The sequence below is a fragment of the Erythranthe guttata genome, chromosome 10, assembly GCF_056151865.1.
Source record: "Erythranthe guttata isolate IM_541 chromosome 10, IM_541, whole genome shotgun sequence".
Classification (NCBI taxonomy): Eukaryota; Viridiplantae; Streptophyta; class Magnoliopsida; order Lamiales; family Phrymaceae; genus Erythranthe; species Erythranthe guttata.
Genome location: NC_142542.1, coordinates 9957824 through 9980862, shown reverse-complemented (window position 1 = coordinate 9980862; position 23039 = coordinate 9957824). Strand labels below are relative to the sequence as shown.

At 39.8% G+C, this 23039-nt stretch overlaps 2 protein-coding genes across 2 annotated transcripts; both read left to right on the top strand.

The window, feature by feature from the left end:
* Positions 1-3913: 3913 nt before the first annotated feature.
* LOC105966405 (uncharacterized) lies at positions 3914-9895 on the top strand. The gene has a single exon (XM_012990959.2). It carries the CDS (start codon positions 4571-4573, stop codon positions 9893-9895), a length of 5325 nt encoding a protein of 1774 aa, XP_012846413.2. The 5' UTR covers positions 3914-4570.
* A 578-nt stretch (positions 9896-10473) lies between these two features.
* LOC148767492 (uncharacterized) lies at positions 10474-12656 on the top strand. The gene is made up of 2 exons (XM_088824195.1): positions 10474-10613; positions 10918-12656. Exon 2 carries the CDS (start codon positions 11048-11050, stop codon positions 12437-12439), a length of 1392 nt encoding a protein of 463 aa, XP_088680321.1. The 5' UTR covers positions 10474-10613; positions 10918-11047; the 3' UTR covers positions 12440-12656.
* Positions 12657-23039: the final 10383 nt, after the last annotated feature.

The window sequence follows — 23039 nt, the reverse complement described above, 5'->3', positions numbered from 1 at the left end:
TCCTCATCTATGTTCTTTTCATCTATGTCTTTTATGGCATAACTATATTCATTTATTCAATATCATGACATTCATTCATATCGAATATAATTGGCCACGTAAGAAACTTAATACATAAAATTTGGCATATAATAAACTTGCAACCATTCATTCATACACTTAATATGAATCTCACATTTACCTGTTACTATAATCATTCACGGATACTTAACATCCAACTTTCTTTTATAATCGGGTACTTAACACCCTTCTAACATTTAAGGGTACTTAACACTCTTTTAACTTTATTATGCAATATGAAATATGCAACTATAGACTTCTAGACTTTTCATGAAATAATGCATGAGAAAACATTGGGCCTGTTTGGAAAAACAATCGTAGAGTTCGGCAATAAGCCGTGTATTTTGGAGCTTGTGATCTATAACTTTACTATAGTCACGACTATAACTTTACTATAGCCAAGTTAGTGGTTTATAATCCTGATTCCTATGTGAATCAGTCCCTATGTGGACAGGTCCCTATGTAGACCCCAACTATCAACCACTAACCGGAATATAGTCACGGCTATAACTTTACTATAGCCGAGTTAGTGGTTTATAATCCCGATTTCTATGTGAATCAGTCCCTATGTGGACAGGTCCCTATGTAGACTCAACTATCAACCACTAACGGAATACCAGCTCCCCGTATCCCATACTTATTCACCTAGATCCACAACCAATTTCCAAACATTTTTAACTTTGAAAAATCATGATTTATGCATCTTAGACTTAATAATGAATTATATGATTTATATATCTTTACTTTCACATAAACAAACACCAAAGTAACAAGTACCATACCAACTATACTTCAAATCTTTAATCAAATCATTAAACACATAATCATATAGAACATAACACTTTTACTTCATAAGTACACATAAACATTTCATAACCCCAAGTAGCACAAATGAGGGCATTCTTCAACTTTAACCATATCATAGTCACATAACCACATAATCATATAATCACATAATCACCTATTCCTATCATTAAAATATCTCTTATATCGCATTTAAATGCACATTAGGCCATAGCTATCTAATATTGAACATAAAGCATCGAATACTTTACCTTTATCACAAGATCACATAACAACATTTTAGACATATAAATATAATTCATAAGCCATGGATCGGAGTATAATCACGACCACGTAGGCGTAAATATAGTAGCATACTTATAAATACATAAGCCATGGGTTGGAGTATAATCACAACCACGCAGGTATATATATATATATATATATATATATATATATATATATATATATATATATATATATATATATATATATATATATATATATATATATATATATATATATATATATATATATATATATATATATATATATATATATAGATACTTGTACAAGATTAAACCACAATCAAGCATGTATTTAATTTATCACACATGAAGTTCTAATCCACATAATTTCAGTCAAGTAGATAATCGATAACACATAACAATAATTAAGAACTTTTAGATCATCTGAATAGCACATAAGTTCTACAAACAATTTATCATCATTCCTTATATTATAATCATACTCTAACTTATCCCCGGTCACTAATTTCTTCAAGAGTTATTCCATAAGATAAATACTCTAAATTATTTGTTCTAAGTTCAGTCATGCTATTAAGGTTATGCATCAAGAGTTTAACACATGCTCATAATTAATTCCATCAATTCAAAGAAATTCATTTTCGAAAATAGGACAGTTTTAGTACTTTAGTTTTGAAAATTCATTTCTCTTTAATCATGCATCCAAAAATTTTGAAACTTTAACACAATACTCTTTTTGGAGTTTAAAACAGTTTTCTAAAATACCTATCCAAGTAAGAGAAATACTTAAAACCGTACAGCTCTGTTGTCGATATTCCAGAAACCGAGCAGTGACTTCAAAAATACCAAATAAAATTATGTTCTTTTCAAAACACCGTGAAATTTTGATAGAGATTACATTTGTAAGTCTAATATCTAATCCAAGTGAAATCACGATGATCGGAGTAATACAAAATCAGATTTAACATGCATTTCTTTCATGATACACAATCTGTGCAGTTTTGGAAAATAAATCACAACTTAATCATTTTTATTCCAAATTAGACACACTTTATATCAAATTCAAGATAACAGAGTGATCTATATTCTCGACAAATTTCACATTTTTATATCAAATTTCAAAATAACAGAGTGATCTATATACTCGATGCGAATGGAATTCGCATCCAAAACCAACCCGCTCGACTTCCACTACAGCCAACAGTTAGGCCACGGGCACTCCAAGACTACATAATCCCGACTCTTGACGGATTCCACCCGAGCATCCAATATCCACCCATTGAGGTGCACAATTTTGAAATCAAGCAAGGCCTCTTGACGATGCTCTAAAATAACGGGCTATTTAGTGGATTGGCAGGTGAAGATCCTCATCTTCACATTGTCCCAAGCCCTCCATTCTATCTCGTCATGGCCTCAACTCCTAAATCTTTTCATGAAAGTTTACAGCTCACTAGAGAAGGACAAGAGAATACGACGGGAAATTCATAATTTCGTCCAAGATCAAGGGGAGCCATTATACGAGGCATGGGAGAGATTTAAAACTCTTTTGCGGCAGTGTCCAACACATGGAGTGGAGCAATGGTGGTAAATCCACATCTTCTATCCAGGAATTAACGAGAATGCAAGAACCGTCTTAGATGCATCAACCGGGGGTAACTTTATGAGTCAATCGATACCGGATGCATTTATTATGTTGGATCAAATTGCGCAAAATCGGTTTGCCAAGTCAAGCGAAAGGACGGTTAGTAGAGCCATGAAAGTTCCCGGAGTTTTGGAGTTAGATGCAATTACGGCCCTTCAAGATCAAATGACCGAAATTGCTCAACAAAATCAACTCCTTCTCCAACACATCAAAATAAATCCACCACAGCAAGTCCAAGCCGTGGATTCTCCATGTTGTAAACTTTGCGGTGGAAATCATTACACGCTCCAATGTGATAAGTGGTCGTTTTGCACGATTTTTGCTTATCAAATCTTCGAGTTTTGGTCTTCGTTCGTTCGAGTTTCGGTTTTATTTGTTTATATTATTGCGTTTCTTGTTTTATTTCCTTTTTTAGGTTTTGTTAGCTTTTGTTGCCAAGTCGAAGCCATTTGGAAGCGAAACCGATTTTTCAAGCCGAGAAAGTGGTCATTAAGACCCAGATCGCGATCCAGGAAAGCCGGATCGCGATCTGGTGACAAATTCCAGTAGCAAGCAAAGTTCAGACCCAGATCGCGATCCAGGAAAGTCGGATCGCGATCTGGTGACAAATTCCAGTAGCAAACAATATTCAGACCCAGATCGCGATCCGCACTTCCTGGATCGCGATCTGGGAGGCGGTTCACGTTTTTTTTTGAGAAGCCAGATCGCGATCTGACTTTATTGGATCGCGATCTGGCACGATTTTCAAGGGCAGATATTTTAAAAAGCAAAGCTTCTTGAGGAAGCTTTGCAATTTACTATAAATAGAAGCAAGCCCTCACTCTTCGTGCTTCTTCGACTTTTTACGGTTTTCGACGGTTCTTCGCGGGAATCATCAACGGGGGTTCCGACTTGGGTTTTTCTTACGCAATTTCTTTACGTTTTGTTCTTCATTTCCTTTGTACATTCTTTTGATACTATGTTTGTTATGAACTAAGAACATTTTCTTCTAGGGTAATGAAGCCTTGTATATATTGATTTCGATCGTTATTTCTGTTATCTATTTGTCGTGTTTTGATTTCGTTTATGTTTTCCTGTATTAAATGCTTCTGATTGTGTTGATCAACTCTCAGATTGATATTAAATAGGAATGAACTCGAGAGAGGATTTCTTGTTTGAAGTTAGGAAAACATAGCTCGGAGTGTGGAAACGGAGACGTGATGCACTTCGGGTAGCCCTTAAGGACTTGGCCTAAATGCTCTCTTAATAGCAGGTTCTGAACGGAGACGTCGGACCTGTGGGTAGACTCTAACTACACTGGAGACGGGGGTTAGAGTACATTAGCGTCTGGGTTAACGAATAGGAGCGTGATTTTAGATAGCGGATTTGTCGATCGTTGTTGATTATACCTAGGTGGATTTGGCCCTAGAAGTCCCCTTTAAATCGAAGTCCCCCGCATTGAGTTGTCGTTACTTTATTTACGTACATTCTATATTTGCATGTTTACGATCTTGCATGCTTTTAAATTAGGGTTTCTCACCAATCCACTTATTTACGATCGGCTAGATAATATAACGATAATATAATTACACTACTCAGCATTTGAATCTACAAGGTCCCTGTGGATCGATATCCGGAACCACTGTTCTGCAAAATGCGATACCGTATACTTGCGGTAATTTATACGTGAGGAAAACGCGTATCAAGTTTTTGGCGCCGTTGCCGGGGACCAATTTGATTTTATCTTGTTGATAGTGTTACCAATTATCTGATTATTACTTTAGCCATTTACTTGTTTTAATTTCGATTTTTACCTTGATCTTAACCACTCACTTTGTTTATGCCCAGGCGTCGAAATTTGGAAATCATACCTTACGATCCCGAGATTGAAAGGACATTACGTAGACTAAGGGCCACGCGCAACCAACAAAGTGAACCAATGGCCGAAGATCAAGGAAATCCAGAGCACCTGGCCTTTGAGTACGATCGAGAGCCAGGACGAGATCACGAGCAGCCAAGACCGAACCTGCCACCCGAGCGAACAATGCGAGAATACCGAACTCCAGCTATGAATGAGAACTATTCGGGAATCAGGAAACCGACGATAGCCGCAAACAACTTCGAGCTGAAAACGGGGCTAATCAACATGGTCATGGCGAACCAATTCTCCGGAGCAGCCACTGCGGATCCGAATCTCCATCTTGCCAATTTCTTGGAGATTTGTGACACGATCAAAGTTAACGGCGTTTCTGATGATGCCATTCGGTTGAAGCTATTCTCATTTTCTGTCAGAGACAAAGCGAAGAGTTGGCTTCTGAGTCTTAATCCAGGATCACTCACATGTTGGGAAGAATTATCACAAGCCTTTCTGGCACGATTCTTTCCACCCTCAAAGACCGCACAACTACGAAGAGATGTAGGCAATTTCAGACAGATGAGCCAAGAGCCGATGCACGAGTCTTGGGAGAGATTCAAAGACTTATTACGACAATGCCCTCAACACGGATTCAACCCGTGGGATCAAATGGAGTTATTCTACAATGGGCTCGATCAACCAGCCCGATCTCTAGTCGATGCTGCCTCAGGTGGATCATTGCAAAACAAGACTCCCACAGACGCTCGAGACATTGTCGAGCTAATGTGTGAAAATGCTTACCATTGGCCGTCCGAACGGAGTGGTATACAAAAGGTGGCCGGAGTCCACCAACTCGATCCTTTAGCCGCAGTTTCAGCACAATTAGCGATCCTATCAAATCAGGTCGCCCAAATTTCAGTTCGAGGGCCACAGACCGAACGAGTAGCAGCAGCAAGTACTTCACAAGCCACAAACGACGATTGGGAGCAGGCACACTTTATGAACCACCGATTCAACAATTTCCGGGGAACCCACAATCAGAACCAAAACCCTACTCATTATCACCCGGGAATTCGGAATCACGAGAACTTCTCCTATGCCAATCCGAAAAATGCTCTACAACCACCTCCCGATCTCAACCATCAAAGAGAGCAACGAGGGCCAACGTACGACGAGCGTCTTCACCGACAAGAACATGAAATGGAGGGCCTGAAATCAACAATGAAGAACATGGAAAAGCAAATAGGGCAAATCGCCCAATCCATGTCCACAATGGCCACGGGTGGATTTCCGAGCAATACCGAAGTCAATCCAAAGGAAATCTGTCAAGCCATAACCACCCGAAGTGGTTTGCAAATGACTGATCCTCCTTATCCGACAGACGAATCACCAAGGCCAGCTGTACAACCGACCCCGGTCGAGCCGGAAATCACCATTTCAGGAAGTAGTACAAAAGAGGCTAGTAAGCCCAATAACATTTCTTTTCCTGATAATCCCCCTCTTATGGTAACTCCTATTCCTTTTCCAGAAAGACAGAAGAAGAAGAAGTTCAAGGATCAATTGAAGAAGTTCATTGAAAAGATCAAGCAGATTCGAATCAACATCCCTTTTGCAGAAGCCTTGGAGGTAATGCCAAACTACACCAAGTTCATGAAGGAAGTCCTATCCAAGAAAATTCGGATCGAAGAAGACATACCAGTGACACTCACGGCAACTTGCAGTGCCATTCTTCAGTCGAATCTACCACCGAAAATGAAGGATCCAGGGAGTTACACTATTCCTTGTATTATTGGCAATTCTACTTTCGATAAAGCTTTATGTGATTTGGGGGCAAGTATTAATTTGATGCCTATGTCTGTGTTTCTAAAACTGGGCTTAGGAAATTTGAACCGCACTCGCATGACTTTACAGCTAGCTGATCGTTCATTGAAATATCCCGATGGGATTGTAGAAGATGTGCTAGTTAAAGTAGATAAATTCATTTTGCCTGTTGATTTTGTGGTACTTGAAATGCCTGAAGATGATGAAGCACCAATCATTTTAGGTCGTCCATTCTTAGCCACTGGTAAGGCGATGATTGATATGGAATTAGGATCTTTAATGCTTAGGGTAAATGGGGAAGAAGTTGTTTTTAATTTGACAGATGCATTTAAACACTCTGAGCATGTTGAGCATTGCAGTAGAATAGACGTGATCGAGGACTGTGTTTCCTCCTTTTTTGATTTGTGTGAATTATGTGATTCTGTTGAGCACTGCATTGTTAACTCTATTGATTTGCATTCTGCCTCCCCCAAAACCCCTATTGAAAATGATGTGCTTGATTGCGTGTTGTTTCTTGAGTGTGCCGAGATTTTAGGCATAGACGAGGTAGGGATCGTCCCCGAGATACCAGTTAGTGTGAAAACGGCCCCCGTACTGGAATTGAAGCAACTACCGGATTATCTTTGTTATGCTTTTCTTGGAGCAGACAAGACTTATCCGGTGATTATTTCTTCTAGTTTGAGCGAGTCCGAAACAAACACACTGCTGGAGGTCCTTAGAGAATATAGGTCAGCTATAGGTTGGTCTATTGAGGATATTAAGGGAATTAGCCCGTCTATTGTTCAACACAAAATTCTAATGGAAGACGTCTATAAACCGAGAGTCCAACCTCAGAGGCGATTAAACCCGTCAATGAAAGAGGTAGTCAAAAAAGAAGTCTTGAAATTGTTAGGCGCTGGTATGATTTATGCAATTTCTGACAGTCCGTGGGTCAGTCCGGTGCAGGTTGTGCCAAAAAGGGGTGGGATGACGGTTATTGTGAATGACAAAAATGAACTTATTCCGTCTAGAACAGTCACTGGGTGGCGTGTATGCTTCGATTACCGATTATTGAATGCAGCCACTAGAAAAGACCATTTCCCCCTTCCCTTTATCGATCAAATGCTAGACAGGCTAGGAGGTTTCGAGTATTACTGTTTTCTTGATGGTTATTCGGGGTACAATCAAATTTCAATCGCCCCGGAAGACCAAGAGAAAACTACTTTTACTTGCCCCTACGGTACTTTTGCATTTCGTAGGATGCCTTTCGGTTTGTGTAATGCGCCTGCTACCTTTCAACGATGTATGATGTCTATATTTCACGATATGGTAGAAGAGTTTCTTGAGGTGTTTATGGATGATTTTTCTGTGTTTGGATCGTCTTTCGATCATTGTGTGCACAATCTAGAACTTGTTTTGCAAAGATGTACAGAAACGAACCTTGTTTTAAATTGGGAAAAATGTCATTTTATGGTTCGCGAAGGTATTGTTCTAGGTCACAAGGTCTCGAAAAAGGGTCTTGAGGTGGATAGGGCAAAAATAGAAACGATTGAAAAATTGCCTCCACCGAAGGATGTCAAGGGAGTTAGAAGTTTTTTAGGGCATGCTGGGTTTTACCGTAGATTCATTAAAGATTTTTCGAAAATAGTAAAACCATTATGTCATTTGCTTGAGAAGGAAGCTGTCTTTGATTTTGATTCTGCTTGTTTGCAGGCTTTCACGTTTCTCAAGGAGAAGCTAACCCAATCACCGATTATGATTACTCCCAATTGGGAGGAACCATTCGAGATCATGTGCGATGCGAGCGACTATGCTGTAGGTGCTGTATTGGGACAAAGGAGGGACAAAATCTTCAAAGCCATCTACTATTCGAGTCGTACACTTGACCAGGCACATAAGAACTATTCAACGACCGAAAAGGAAATGCTTGCAGTCGTTTATGCTGTTGACAAGTTCAGACCGTATATTTTGGGGTCTCAGGTGATCATTTACACCGACCACGCAGCTATTCGATACTTGTTCGCAAAGAAGGACGCCAAGCCCAGACTCATCAGATGGGTACTCCTACTCCAGGAGTTCGACTTGGAAATCAGAGACAAAAAAGGGAGCGAGAATGTGGTAGCAGATCATCTTTCCAGACTCATACTAGACGAAGTTCCAGCCGAAGGAAATATTCAAGAATCATTCCCAGACGAGCAACTGCTCGCCATTAGTACTCACACTCCGTGGTATGCTGATGTGGCCAACTTTTTGGCCAGTGGAATCATCCCTGACGATCTATCTTATCACCAAAAGAAAAAATTCCTTCACGACAGTCGTTTCTATCTATGGGACGAGCCGTTGCTTTTCAGAACCGGCCCCGATCGTGTCATCCGAAGATGTGTTCCGGAAACTGAAGTACGTGAGATTCTCACACATTGCCACTCTTCACCTTGTGGCGGGCATCACGGGGAATCTCGCACAGCCGCCAAGGTTTTGCAGTCAGGCTTCTTTTGGCCAACCCTATTCAGAGATAGTTACGAGTTCGTAAAATGGTGTGATCGATGCCAACGAACAGGGAACCTTTCCAACAAAAGCCAAATGCCTTTGAACAACATGCAAGAGGTGGAGCTTTTCGATGTTTGGGGCATAGACTTCATGGGACCATTCCCATCTTCGAACGGGAAGTTATACATTTTGCTTGCCGTGGACTACGTGTCCAAATGGGTCGAAGCGATTGCCACCACTACCAACGATGCTCGTACGGTCCTCAAATTCTTCCACAAGAACATATTCTCAAGGTTTGGGACACCCAGGGCGATCATTAGCGATGAAGGATCTCACTTCTGCAACAAACTGCTCACTAATCTCACGAACAAGTTGGGAATCCGACACAAAATTGCGCTTGCCTATCATCCACAGACAAATGGCCTTGCTGAGTTGTCAAACCGAGAAATCAAACAGATTCTGGAGAAGACCGTGAGCACGAACCGAAAAGATTGGGCATTGAAGCTCGATGATGCACTTTGGGCCTATCGAACCGCATTCAAGACACCGATTGGGATGTCTCCTTACAAACTCGTGTATGGGAAAGCGTGCCACCTGCCAGTGGAATTGGAGCACCGAGCTTATTGGGCAGTCAAAAAGCTCAATTTCGATCAAACAGCTACCGACGATCGTCGATTGCTTCAACTCAACGAAATGGAGGAGTTCAGAAATGATGCTTACGAAAATGCCAAGATTTACAAAGAAAAGACGAAAAAGTGGCATGACAAAAGAATTACAAAGCGAGAGTTCCGGGCAGGTGACCAAGTCCTGCTATTCAATTCTCGGCTACGACTATTTCCGGGAAAGCTCAAGTCCCGTTGGTCAGGACCATTCGTAGTCCTGAGCGCAACCCCACAAGGAGTAATCGAAATACGAGGACGAGACGGTCCATCGTTCAAAGTGAATGGGCAACGAGTTAAGCATTACTACCCGAATGGTGCTCCCGAGGAAGTGGAGTGTGTCGCACTAATTTTCTCCCAATAAATCCAAAAGAAGTCGAGCCGTCGACTGTAAAACAGGCGCTAAATGGGAGGCACCCCATTGTTGCTCATTATCTGTCATTTTCCTTTTTGATCTTGTTTTCGTTTTTTTTTTTTTTTTTTTTTTTCATTTTCGTGCATTTTTATAATTTAGGGTTCAACATCTCTATCTTACCCATTTAAAATTTTCGTTTTGGCAGGTTTTAGGCGTCCCGGATCGCGATCCAGGTAAGTCGGATCGCGATCTGGGGCCTTTTTCCAGTAGCAGCCAATTTTGGGCCCGGATCGCGATCCAGGTAAGTCGGATCGCGATCTGGGGTGTTTTTCCAGTGGCAGCGAATTTTGGGCCCGGATCGCGATCCAGGTAAGCCGGATCGCGATCTGGGACGTTTTTCCAGAAGCTAAAATTTTAAGGGCCAGATCGCGATCCAGGTAAGCCGGATCGCGATCTGGGGCCTTTTTCTAGAAGCAGCAAGGTGAGCCTCCAGATCGCGATCCGGGTATTGTGGTTCGCGATCTGGGGCCGAAAAACAGCTCAAAAGGCTGAACCTCCCCCTTCATTTTCTTATTTCCCCTTTTTCTAATTCCAAACCCTAACCCCTCCCCAATTTCAAAATCTTCAAATTTCTATCATAAAAGCACATCAATCACACACTTGAACATCACAAATTCACGATTTGCACATTTACTCCAAGAATTTGTGGGTGAATCTTCAAGAAAAGGTAAATTTTCAATCTAATCTTCATTTCTTTCATTTTCTTCAATTCTTTCGAATTTCCCCAAAATTTCATGATTTTTTCCCCTTGTTTGTTAATTGTGTATGCTAGTACGTGATTTTGTACTTGGTGTTGGGATTCAAAACATGAATTTGCGGGTGAACCAATGTTTAGATATAGGAATTGCCCTATTGTTCTTAATTTCGAACTAAAGGATAAAATAAAGATTTGAATGACTTGGGTTGATTGTTTAGCTACCTATTGTTAATTGTGGTGGTGGATTCTCACTTGGGTGTTGTGATTGATGTAGGAGGGATAGGTACCGAACAACCGGTGGAAATCAAAAGGCTTACCAAGTTGGGCACGCCAAGTGTTCGACAAAATTCCCGAACCAACTTCCAAAGGCTTTCGACCCTCCATCTCGCACAAATTCGATCGAAATGACGTCGCCGGCCAAGAAACTCTTAAAGACGGGCGAAACCACCAAAAAAGCCCAACCCAAGGAGAAGGCTCCGGCAAAGGGAAAAGCCGCACCGAAGAAAAAGGCAGCTTCTCGAGGCACGGGAAGCCAAGAAGGCACTTCGAGCGCACCACCACCATCTCAAGTGCCAGAAGAGCAACAAACCCCACGCACGGGAAACGTGCAACTTGAAATGGGATCCCGTGCTAATCAACACACCATCCTTGACCGCGTAGTCCTCGAACCGGGAGATGAGTTTTTGTACGTGAACGTCGAGGCCAAAAGGGAATTCATACGTCGCCATAGCCGACCGTTTGTTCCAGAAAGGGAATTAGATATCGATGGCATGGAAAAAGAATCGATCATAGAAAACTTTGATCGTCGACAATGGAAGTACTTGGCCAAACGACCGGAGGACTACAACGAGAATCTAGTGAGGCTCTTCTATGCCAATGCCGGTTTTCACCCGGGGTCGGTGGTCGTTCTTCGAGACAAAGAGGTGCGCTATGACGCTGCTACAATCAACAAGTTTTTCCACCTACCAGAAGTCTCGACCGAGCCGTTTCAACAACTGAAGATGGCAACGACCTATGAGGAGCTGATTCAGACTCTTTGCCCTAGGGGTTCGAAGTGGGAAAAAGGAGAGCACTGGTTTCGTCGGGGAGAACTTTCAAGAGAAGCGAAGGTTTGGATGTACTTCGTCAGTAGCAGGCTCATGCCCACAAAGTCGACGGCCAAGACCTATGCCCCACGTCTTACACTGATGTACGCCATTATGAAGAGGACACCTGTGAATGTGGGCGCGATCATACACGCTGAGATCCGACGATGCTTAGGTGATACTTCTCTAGGTCTGATGTTCCCTTCACTCATCACTACACTGTGTGATCGTGCAGGGGTCCCCACATACGCGGATGACCGGCTCACCAGGTCACCACAGCCTATCTTCCCTTACCACAAGCTCCAGCCAGCGAGTGGACCCCTAGGCGAGGGCGACTCAGACTTACCAGATGCGGGTCCCTCAGGTGTTCATGCGGCTCGACCACAACAAAGGGCCAGAAGAGGCAGACAAGAAGCAGAACCACAGCTCCCGGAGTATGTCGGCCAATGGATGGATGTTATGGAGGAAAATGTGGGATGGTTCAAGAAAATGATGAAGGCCATGGCTGCAGCGCTTCAGTGCAGGACCGATGACATTGTCGAGCCACGGCCGTTCCCACCACGGCCTCGATATGATGGAGCATCAACCTCCGCCGCCGACGAGCAAGCACAAGCGACGGCCACTACACTGGTGGCGCAGGCCTGGGAGGAGTACGAGCGGGGACGACCGGAAGAGGAGGGAGGAGCCCACGAGGACGATCAAGACAACTAGGGGACGTTGTGTTTTCTATCCCTTTTATTTTTTATTCTGCTTTTGAGCATAGGGACTATGCTAGAATTTAAGTTTGAGGGTGGTGTGTGTTGAACCTGTTTGTTTTTAGTTCGTTTGTTTTGGGATGAGTCGTTGGATTGATATTTCGTTTGCGATGTATCTTTGCTAGACTTTGTTTTTATTCTTATTTTATTTATCTTATTTTGATTTGGTCTTTTGCATGCATATCATATAATTTAGTTTCGTTTATGTATTTTGATTTCTGTTATTGTGTTATGTTTGTCACATGCATTTCATGTAGGATCGAGTGTAATTTGCATTTCCGGGTTCTTTTGAAGCAAAGCAATTAATGAATTAGTAGATGGGCTAGTTGATTTTAAAATTGAAATTATGGATCACCGGCTAATTATAGATGAACCTTCCGACTGCGTTTTTGCAACTTGTGTGGATAGCCTTTCGAATCCTTTCCGATTAAGCTTGAGCTCATTTTTCTGAGGGGTATAATAGCCTGAGGTTTGGGGGGCAGGTTAGAATTGAATTATGTGTTCACGATTTCGAGTTGTTGGCTAGAAGTTCTATCAATGGTCTTTACGTTTTTATTCGATCTGTTAAAAAAAAAAAAAAAAAAAAAAAAAGAAAAAAAAGAAAAAAAAAAAAAAAAAAAGAAAAAGAAAAAAAAGAAGAAGAAGAAAGTTGTGAGAAAAATCACAATATATTGTTGTTGTCGTATCTTATTGAATAAAAAGACCTACTTATGCCCAACTCGAGTTTTTGAATTTCAGAATCAAAACTTACTTTTCACCCACATTTCTACTCAAAACCCTCGATGATTGTGTTTATTGTTTAATTACGGATTCTTGAGTCTATCTTTCATTTTGGTGTAGAAACAACTAATTGCGTCGGTAGGAAAGTCGAATACCTTAAAGCCGTGGGCCATTCTGAGATTTTAGGTTATCTAGCTCGTTTTATCTTTCGAATTAATTGCAATGCTTTGACCAATCCGGCAACTTTGTGGGTGTGTTGTCTGAAAACCCTCACGAGACACAACTCGTCCTTTGGGGGTACCCAGGGGTTCAAAGGCTTGTTGCATACGCTAAATGCAATCGTGATTCCCTACGTTAGTGGCCTAGTTTAGTTTGGTGTTTTTATTTTCATTTTTGTTGTAGTTTCGTTTTGATTTACTCGGGACGAGTAAAGATCTAAGTTTGAGGGTGTGATAAGTGGTCGTTTTGCACGATTTTTGCTTATCAAATCTTCGAGTTTTGGTCTTCGTTCGTTCGAGTTTCGGTTTTATTTGTTTATATTATTGCGTTTCTTGTTTTATTTCCTTTTTTAGGTTTTGTTAGCTTTTGTTGCCAAGTCGAAGCCATTTGGAAGCGAAACCGATTTTTCAAGCCGAGAAAGTGGTCATTAAGACCCAGATCGCGATCCAGGAAAGCCGGATCGCGATCTGGTGACAAATTCCAGTAGCAAGCAAAGTTCAGACCCAGATCGCGATCCAGGAAAGTCGGATCGCGATCTGGTGACAAATTCCAGTAGCAAACAATATTCAGACCCAGATCGCGATCCGCACTTCCTGGATCGCGATCTGGGAGGCGGTTCACGTTTTTTTTTGAGAAGCCAGATCGCGATCTGACTTTATTGGATCGCGATCTGGCACGATTTTCAAGGGCAGATATTTTAAAAAGCAAAGCTCCTTGAGGAAGCTTTGCAATTTACTATAAATAGAAGCAAGCCCTCACTCTTCGTGCTTCTTCGACTTTTTACGGTTTTCGACGGTTCTTCGCGGGAATCATCAACGGGGGTTCCGACTTGGGTTTTTCTTACGCAATTTCTTTACGTTTTGTTCTTCATTTCCTTTGTACATTCTTTTGATACTATGTTTGTTATGAACTAAGAACATTTTCTTCTAGGGTAATGAAGCCTTGTATATATTGATTTCGATCGTTATTTCTGTTATCTATTTGTCGTGTTTTGATTTCGTTTATGTTTTCCTGTATTAAATGCTTCTGATTGTGTTGATCAACTCTCAGATTGATATTAAAAAGGAATGAACTCGAGAGAGGATTTCTTGTTTGAAGTTAGGAAAACATAGCTCGGAGTGTGGAAACGGAGACGTGATGCACTTCGGGTAGCCCTTAAGGACTTGGCCTAAATGCTCTCTTAATAGCAGGTTCTGAACGGAGACGTCGGACCTGTGGGTAGACTCTAACTACACTGGAGACGGGGGTTAGAGTACATTAGCGTCTGGGTTAACGAATAGGAGCGTGATTTTAGATAGCGGATTTGTCGATCGTTGTTGATTATACCTAGGTGAATTTGGCCCTAGAAGTCCCCTTTAAATCGAAGTCCCCCGCGTTGAGTTGTCGTTACTTTATTTACGTACATTCTATATTTGCATGTTTACGATCTTGCATGCTTTTAAATTAGGGTTTCTCACCAATCCACTTATTTACGATCGGCTAGATAATATAACGATAATATAATTACACTACTCAGCATTTGAATCTACAAGGTCCCTGTGGATCGATATCCGGAACCACTGTTCTGCAAAATGCGATACCGTATACTTGCGGTAATTTATACGTGAGGAAAACGCGTATCACAATGCCAACAAGATGTGGAATCGCTCAACTACGTCAACAATGCATCTCGCCAATTCCAAAATGAAGGGTGGAGATCACAAGGGTAATACAGAGGAAATCAACAAAGCCAAGGGTATCAAAGACCTCAAGGTCAATTTCAAAATCAAGCCCCTCCTCAACAAAGTTATCAAGGCAACAATCCACCGGCCCAAAAATAAAACACGGAGAAGATACTGGCCCAATTTATGACCGCTACTCAAGCCTCACTGCGAAATTTGGAGACTCAATTCCCACAATTCGCATTGAATCAAGAGAACTGTGCAACATGAGCATTGCCATCGAATAAGGAAGATCCTCGAAAGCAAAATTTCGAGATGTGCCAAGCTATCGATTTTAAAATCGAGGAAAAGGAAAAGTCCCAATTAAGCCGCAAGTCATTGTAGCCGAATGGATGGAACCAATCCCATATCCCCAAAGACTGCAAACGAAAAAGATCGAGGTCGAGACGTGTCAAGCAGTCACCTTGAAGAATGGTAAGCAATTGGAGGAAGCCCCACGAAAAGAGAAGAGAAATACGGTAATTGAGAAGCCAAAAGTGATTGAGGAAAATGAATCAATTCAAGAAAAAGCACCATCAATAGTGATTGTACGAGCCCCACCAATTCCATATCCTCAAAAGTTTATGAAGAAGAAGCTCGATGCCGAATACCAAGGTTTTTTGGACCATTTCAAGGAAATTCGCATAAATATTTCTTTCATCGAAACACTTCAAAAGATGCCAAAGTGGGTGAAGTTCCTCAAGGACCTCGTGGCGAAGGGGAAGAAATTGCAAGGGAACGAGATGATCCAACTCACGGAGCAATGTAGGGCAATTCTTACACGACCCCTTCCACAAAAACTCGGCGATCCAGGTAAGTTTACTTTTCCTTATACTATACGAGGTAAAATTTTTAGATCATTCATTGATTTAGGCGCTAGCATTAATCTTATGCCTTATTCCAGTTTTAAAAATCTTGGGTTACGTGAGATTGAACCGACGGCTATAACTCTTCAATTAGCCGATAGGTCTTTAGTTTTGTAACACCCCACATTTTCGAAACCCTAATCCCTAACCGAAATCCCATAAACCAAAAAAATCCTTACGTAAGAATTATTAGGAATTTAGCTACATGATTAACTTAATCGCTTTCAGTGCTTTATTTGCTTTGATTAATTAATTATTTATGTATGCCGATTTGATTATATAATTATGTGCTTTATGTGCTAGAAAGTTATTTATTAAATAATTATGTGCCAACTTTATTTCTATAATTATATGCTTAAGTGAATTAATTATAAATATTTATGTGCTATATTAATTTATGTGACTTATGGGAATACATATGTTATAATTAATTTATGTGATTTCATTGTAACACCCCGCATTTTCGGTAAACCAATATTATTTTATTTTACCACCTTTATGTGCATATTTGTGAAATTAGAATTTATAATAATTCTTGCATGATTAGTATTTACGTAAATTAGGTGATTATATGGAATATATGATTATGTGAATTATTGTATGAATTATGTGATTATGTGAATTATGTGATTATGTGAATTATGTGATTTCGTGAATTATGTGCTTAGGAAATATTTTGAGACATTATGTCGAAATAAATTATTATTATTGCATATGAATTTAAGTGAGCATTTTATCATATTTATGCATGCACAAAATTTTAGAAAATAAATTTTCTCATGCATTTGAGGATTTTTAATTAGTGTAGAAAATTACAAAATCCTCCTCTCATTTTCTTTAAATTTTCGGATATCAACACACACACACACACACTTGATTTAAAAATTTGCATTTTAATTAGGGATAGACATGCATTAGTGTGGTTGTACTTTGAGCATTAAAATAAATACATAAAGCTAGTCTCCCTACTCTCTAGACTATGCTTGCTTTTTCACTCCCACACTCAACTTTAAGTAGACCAAAGGTCTTTCTTCTTCTCCCTTCCTTCTTCATTTCGGCAGCCACACCCCACCACCATAGCCACCACCTTCTCAAGCTTGAACCACCCAAGAACCACCACCACTCCTATTTTCGAAAATTGCAAAATCACCCCCACAAAAAAATATATATATTTCCCTTTCTTTTCCATTGGCTTTGAACTCTCCAAAAAATCTATAAATACTTACAATGTCCAAGATCAAAATGCACTCTCAAACTCCACTCTTACTATCTATAAGTTAAAGGTATCTTTCTACTTCAATAGAAGGAGAATTTTTGGCCAACGCTAAGTAAGCTTTCTTCTTCCTCTTCTTTCTTCTTTTTTTTTCGAAAAGAGCTAAGCTCTTCTTCATCCAAGTTCTTCTTGTTCTTCTTTTTATTTTCTTAATATATAAGCTAACTCTTAATCTCTTCTTGTATTAGAGAGAAAAGAGCTAACAAATCCTTCCCCTAAAGAGAAGAGGTGAGAATTCTTGAATTCTTGCTCAAACAAGCAACACCACTAGTATTTTCGGTTTATATGTGATTTAATTGTTCATTCTTGCATATTATGTGATTATATGGCTTAGATGATGATTGCATGTTAGTATTTTGAAAATATAACTTTTTTCTTGAAGTTTTATGCTTTTTCGAAAATTTGGGGAAAAATGCTTAATTTGCTTATTTGGCTTAATTAGTAGCTTGCATGTGTTAATATAGTGTTTGATTGTTCATTTGTGAAAAGAAAACGAATTTTTGGCCTAGCTATGAAACTTTCGGATTTTTGGGGGAAAAAAGCTTAAATTGCTTATTTGGCTTAATTAGTAGCTTGCATGTGTTAATCTAGTGTTTGATTATTGATTTGTGAAGAGAAATTGAATTTTTGACTACACTATGGAACTTTCGAATTTTTGAGGTAAAGTTGCTTAAAATTGCTTATTTGGTTTATTTGGTATCTTGCATGTATTGATCTTGTGTTGGTTGTTGTTTTAAGGCCTTGCATGTTAAGATTTCGTGATTGATTGTTGATCTAAGGTCTTGCATGTTAAGATCTAGTGATTGATGGTTGATCAAAAGTCTTGCATGTTAAGATCTAGTGTTTCCTATTAAAAATGATGAAAGAACTAAGAAATTGTGCTAACTTGATTAAAAGAGATCCTTGCATGTGTAGATCTAATGAATTTACTTGAATAAATGTAAAGATGAAAGTCTTGAACTTTATTCTTGTAAAATGCTAGGTTTAGTGAACTTTTGATTTTAGATCGTCTTTGCATGTCAAGATTTCGGTTATTTCTTGTATTTGCTTATGAATTATGTTTTGATGCCTAAATGACTATGTGAAACTTTAATTGTATTTTGCTATGTGCTCTTGCTTGCTTATGTGTTGATCATTGGGTGTGAGGATGAGAGAAGGGTAAGTAGAAGGGTGCATGTGTGGGCGCATTAGTGTCATGAATTTTTAAAAGGTAAAAATATGTTGGAAAGTCTTTCGAGGTTACGGTAAATATCCGGGGTACGACGAGTCAGTTCGTAGGACCTAGGGGTGGTTTGATTCCACACGTAGATAGACGGGTTCGTAAAATATGAGGTTATTTACCGGAAACTTAGATTGATTCTTCCAAACGGATTTTCGATGATTTTTCATATCATGCATGTCTCATTATGGTGTTGAGGATATAGATGGGAAAATCTCACTCTATGGTCTTGGGATCGTAGGGTTATAGAGGTGAGATATTCTCATCCTATGATCCTCAATACGTGCCATGGCATAGGGTTATAAATGTGGGATATTCTCACTATATGGTCTTGGGATCATAGGGTTATAAAAGTGGGAATTTATCTCACTCTATGCGTGTGACAATTATGTGATGAAGAACTCCGACCAAAAAGGGAAGTATATGACTAATTCAAGCCATCTTCTTTGCCTTATATTGAGCTCTTTTTGAGTAAAGAAGTACTTGAGACTTTTGTGGTCGGTGAAGATCGAACATTTTTCGCCGTAAAGGTAATGTCTCCAAATTTTGAGGGCGAACACGACTGCCGCGAGTTCCAAGTCGTGCGTCGGGTAATTCTTCTCGTAATCTTTTAATTGTATAGAGGCATATGCAATTATGTTTCCATTTTGCATTAGGACCGCTCCGAGCCTGTGCTTGGAGGCGTCACTGTAGACCACGTAGTTTCCGGTTTGAATCGCTTCTTCAGTTCTTGGAAACTAGACTCGCATTCGGGAGTCCATTGATACTTGACTTCCTTTTGGGTCAAACGAGAGAGTGGAGCGGCTATCTTGGAAAAAGTTCGGAAAGAACCGTCGGTAGTAGCCCGCAGGGCCGAGGAAACTTCGGATTTCTTCGACATTACGAGGGATTGACCCATTACAAACGGCTGCAATTTTGCTTGGATCAACGGCTATGCCTTCCTTGGAAATTACATGACCAAGAAAGTGGACTTGTCTGAACCAAAACTCACATTTGGAAAACATCGCATATATTTGGTTCTCTCGGAGAGTTTGGAGCACCATTTCCAAATGATTCTGATGTTCTTCATCATTTCTTGAATACACTAAGATATCGTCGATGAATACGATCACAAATTGATCGAGATATTTGCGGAAGATTCGATTCATGTGATCCATGAAAGCGGCTGGAGCATTGGTTAGACCAAACGACATTACTACAAATTCGTAATGACCGTAACGAGTCCCAAACGTGGTCTTCGGAATATCTTCCTTCTTGATTTTCAATTGATGGTACCCGGAACGGAGGTCGATTTTGGAATAGACCGTGGAGCCCTGAAGTTGGTCGAAAAGGTTGTCAATTCTAGGCAAAGGATATTTGTTTTTGACGGTGACCTTGTTGAGTTCTCGGTAATCGATACACATTCGGAGGGTTCCATCTTTCTTTTTCACGAAGAGTACCGGAGCACCCCATGGAGAAAAGCTAGGGCGGACGAACTTCTTGTCGATAAGATCTTGAATTTGGTCCTTGAGTTCTTTTAGCTCTAATGGCGCCATGCGATAAGGTGCCATCGAGATAGGAGCGGAACCGGGGATCAAATTAATTTCGAATTCGATTTCACGACCTGGCGGAAGACCGGGGAGATCTTCGGGAAATTCGCAAACGGTTGGCACTTTGGAAATTTTGGCTTTATCTTCGTTGAGAGCTTCCACTATGTCGACCAAATGACGTAGATGTCCTTTTTGAATAAGTTTGTATGCTTTGATGGCAGAAATTATAGGAATCGAGGGTTGTACGAGCTTCGGAATTCGAGGAAACTTCCGTTCGGTAAGGAGAAACGAACGGTTTTGTGAGCGCAATTAATTTGGGCGTCGAATTTTGATAACCAATCCATTCCGAGGATTATTTTGAAATGTTTAATGGGTAGAATGATCAGATCGGAGGTTAGGGTTTGGTTATAAATCTGAATAGGGCAATCTTTGATGTTGAAATTGGATTGAAGTTCATCACCGGAAGGAATAAGTATGCTAAACAAGGCATCGGCTTGACTACGGACTAGGCGGAGTTCGGCAACGAGGGTACTTTAGATGAATGAGTGAGTTGATCCGGAGTCGATGAGGGCATACACGGAATTATTATACACATTAACGGTACCTACGATCATTGACGGGTCGGCTTCGGCTTGGTCTCTAGTCATGGCGAATACTCATCCCGGCACTTGTCTCGATGCGATAGGGCAGTCTTGGACCATGTGTCCGGGCTTCTTGCATCGAAAACAGTGGTTGGTCCCGGCAACACAATAGCCTTAGTGTTCTCGATTGCATTTAGGGCAAAAGGGTTTGTTGCTCGGGGTCTGGGTTGCTCGGTTGATCAGTTGCTTTCCTTTGGCATTGTTGAGGTTCGGTTTCTTCCATGGTCGAGAGGGGGCATCGTGAGGAGGTCTCCATTAGTCGAACGTCGCGCTTGATTATCGGGTTGAGGCCCCTTAGGTAGTGATTCATCTTCTCGGTGTCTCCACAATAATCATTTTTAAAAGTGTTCCGCTGAGATTACATATTATAAGAGTAATCGAGAGAGGGGTGCCACAACATTCATCATAAGTAAGATTACATGCATAATACATTCATATACACGTACATATATGTACACATATATACATATGTTATATAAGCTATTCTTCTCTAGACTATAGGTAATATATATATATATATATATATATATATATATATATATATATATATATATATGTGTGTGTGTGTGTGTGTGTGTGTGTGTTCAGTGTTTATGTGAGTATGAGAGAGATTAGTGATATTTTAATTATAAAATAAATTAGAAAAAAGATGCATGCTTGTACACTTGGCAAAGAGTGATGATTTCCTACACTCAAGCATGCTAAGTAAGCCCAAGAGACACTCATACATCTTCATCATTTTACACCTACACCCCCACTTGTCTTCTCTTCACCACCACCACCGAAGCTCCACCACCTCCATCGGCCACCACCTCATTTTCCTCCAAGAATAAAATAGAGAAATTCAAGATGCAAATCCCCTATATAAGCTTCACCCTTGATTATGGCAAGAACACCATAAAAAAATACTTGCCCTCTCACGGGAGATCAAAACTCCTCCCAACTTGATATCAAAGCTCTCACATTCTCCATTCAACTAGTGTGGTTCGATTTTGGAGCCACTTCTTGAAGGAGGTAATATTTATATCTAGAAAATCTTCATTTTTCTCCCTTTTCTTCTTCCTTATGTTCTTCCTCTAAAAATCCTCTTTTCTTTTGAAGGTTTTTCTTCGGCCAACACTCTTTTATTAGGTAAGAAATCTCGAATTTATTGCTGCAATTAAATAGTATCATAGTATGGAAAAGATTTTTCAAAATTACCTAAAAGATTGCTTCACTTTTCGAAAATTAGGGCTTTTTGTGTAAAATCCAAAATCTTGTGCTAATCTTGATATTTGTGTTCTTGCATGTCTAATCCATGCTATAATCTGTGAATCTAAGTATTTTGTGGTTAGAGATTAAATATTTCATATTTTTGGGAATTTTGGCAAAAGAGAATGAGTTTTCAAGATTTTTGGGGTTGCATGTGTAGATCTATGAATCTTAAGGGCTAATCTGCAATTTTTCGAAATTCCAGCTTGAAAGAGGTTTGAATCTTCAATTTTCAGTAGGAGTAAGTGGAATTTTTTTATTTGCTATTTGGTCATAGATTGGAATTAGTATTTGTTGGAAAATCACTTTTCGGCTTAAGCACCACTTTCTTAGTATTTTAATTTTCATAAATTTGATTTCTCGTAAATCTGCAAAACTCTTTTTTCATCAGGATATTTAGTCAGTTAGGAGTCCGATCATTAAAATTGAGAATTTTTAGAGGTCATTTACTATTATTTCAAAATATTTGTTGTGCATGTGTCATTAATGGAACTTTTGTGCTTTAATCATTGTGCTTTGAGATTGTTAATATATTAATTGTGAGAATATGAATTCAGCTGATCTATGTTAAGGGGGCTGTAAGAATTTTTGTTAACATTTAATGAATAAAAGTGGGAGAAATTCCATTAATGAAAGGATAAAGATGTTGGTACTTTAAGGGCATGGTTTAGTGATTTAATGCTCTTTTTAATTGTGTTTTGGGGATGCATGTTTGTGTGTATATGTGTGTGTGCTGTGTGTGTACTGTTGTGTGTGTGGGGTTTATGATATATATATATATATATATATATATATATATATATATATATATATATATATATATATAATATGAGGTTACAATGATTTTGTGAATTATGTGCTATGGTTAAGTGTTTGTGTATATGTGAGTGTATAATATGTGTGATTGCCGTGTATATGTGTATATTTATGTGAATAATTTCCTTGTGTTCGTAGATTTGTTGATTGATATTTGTGATGTCGTAAAATGGTCATTTCCATTAGTCTCATTTGCATAAAAAGAGATTTCATTTTTACGAAAGGAAAGGTTAATGGAATGCTTGGGTTGGATAAGTCGGGATACGGGGGGCCGGTATTCCAAGCATAGTTACTATAGAAAAAGGGGTGGTTTGATTCCACC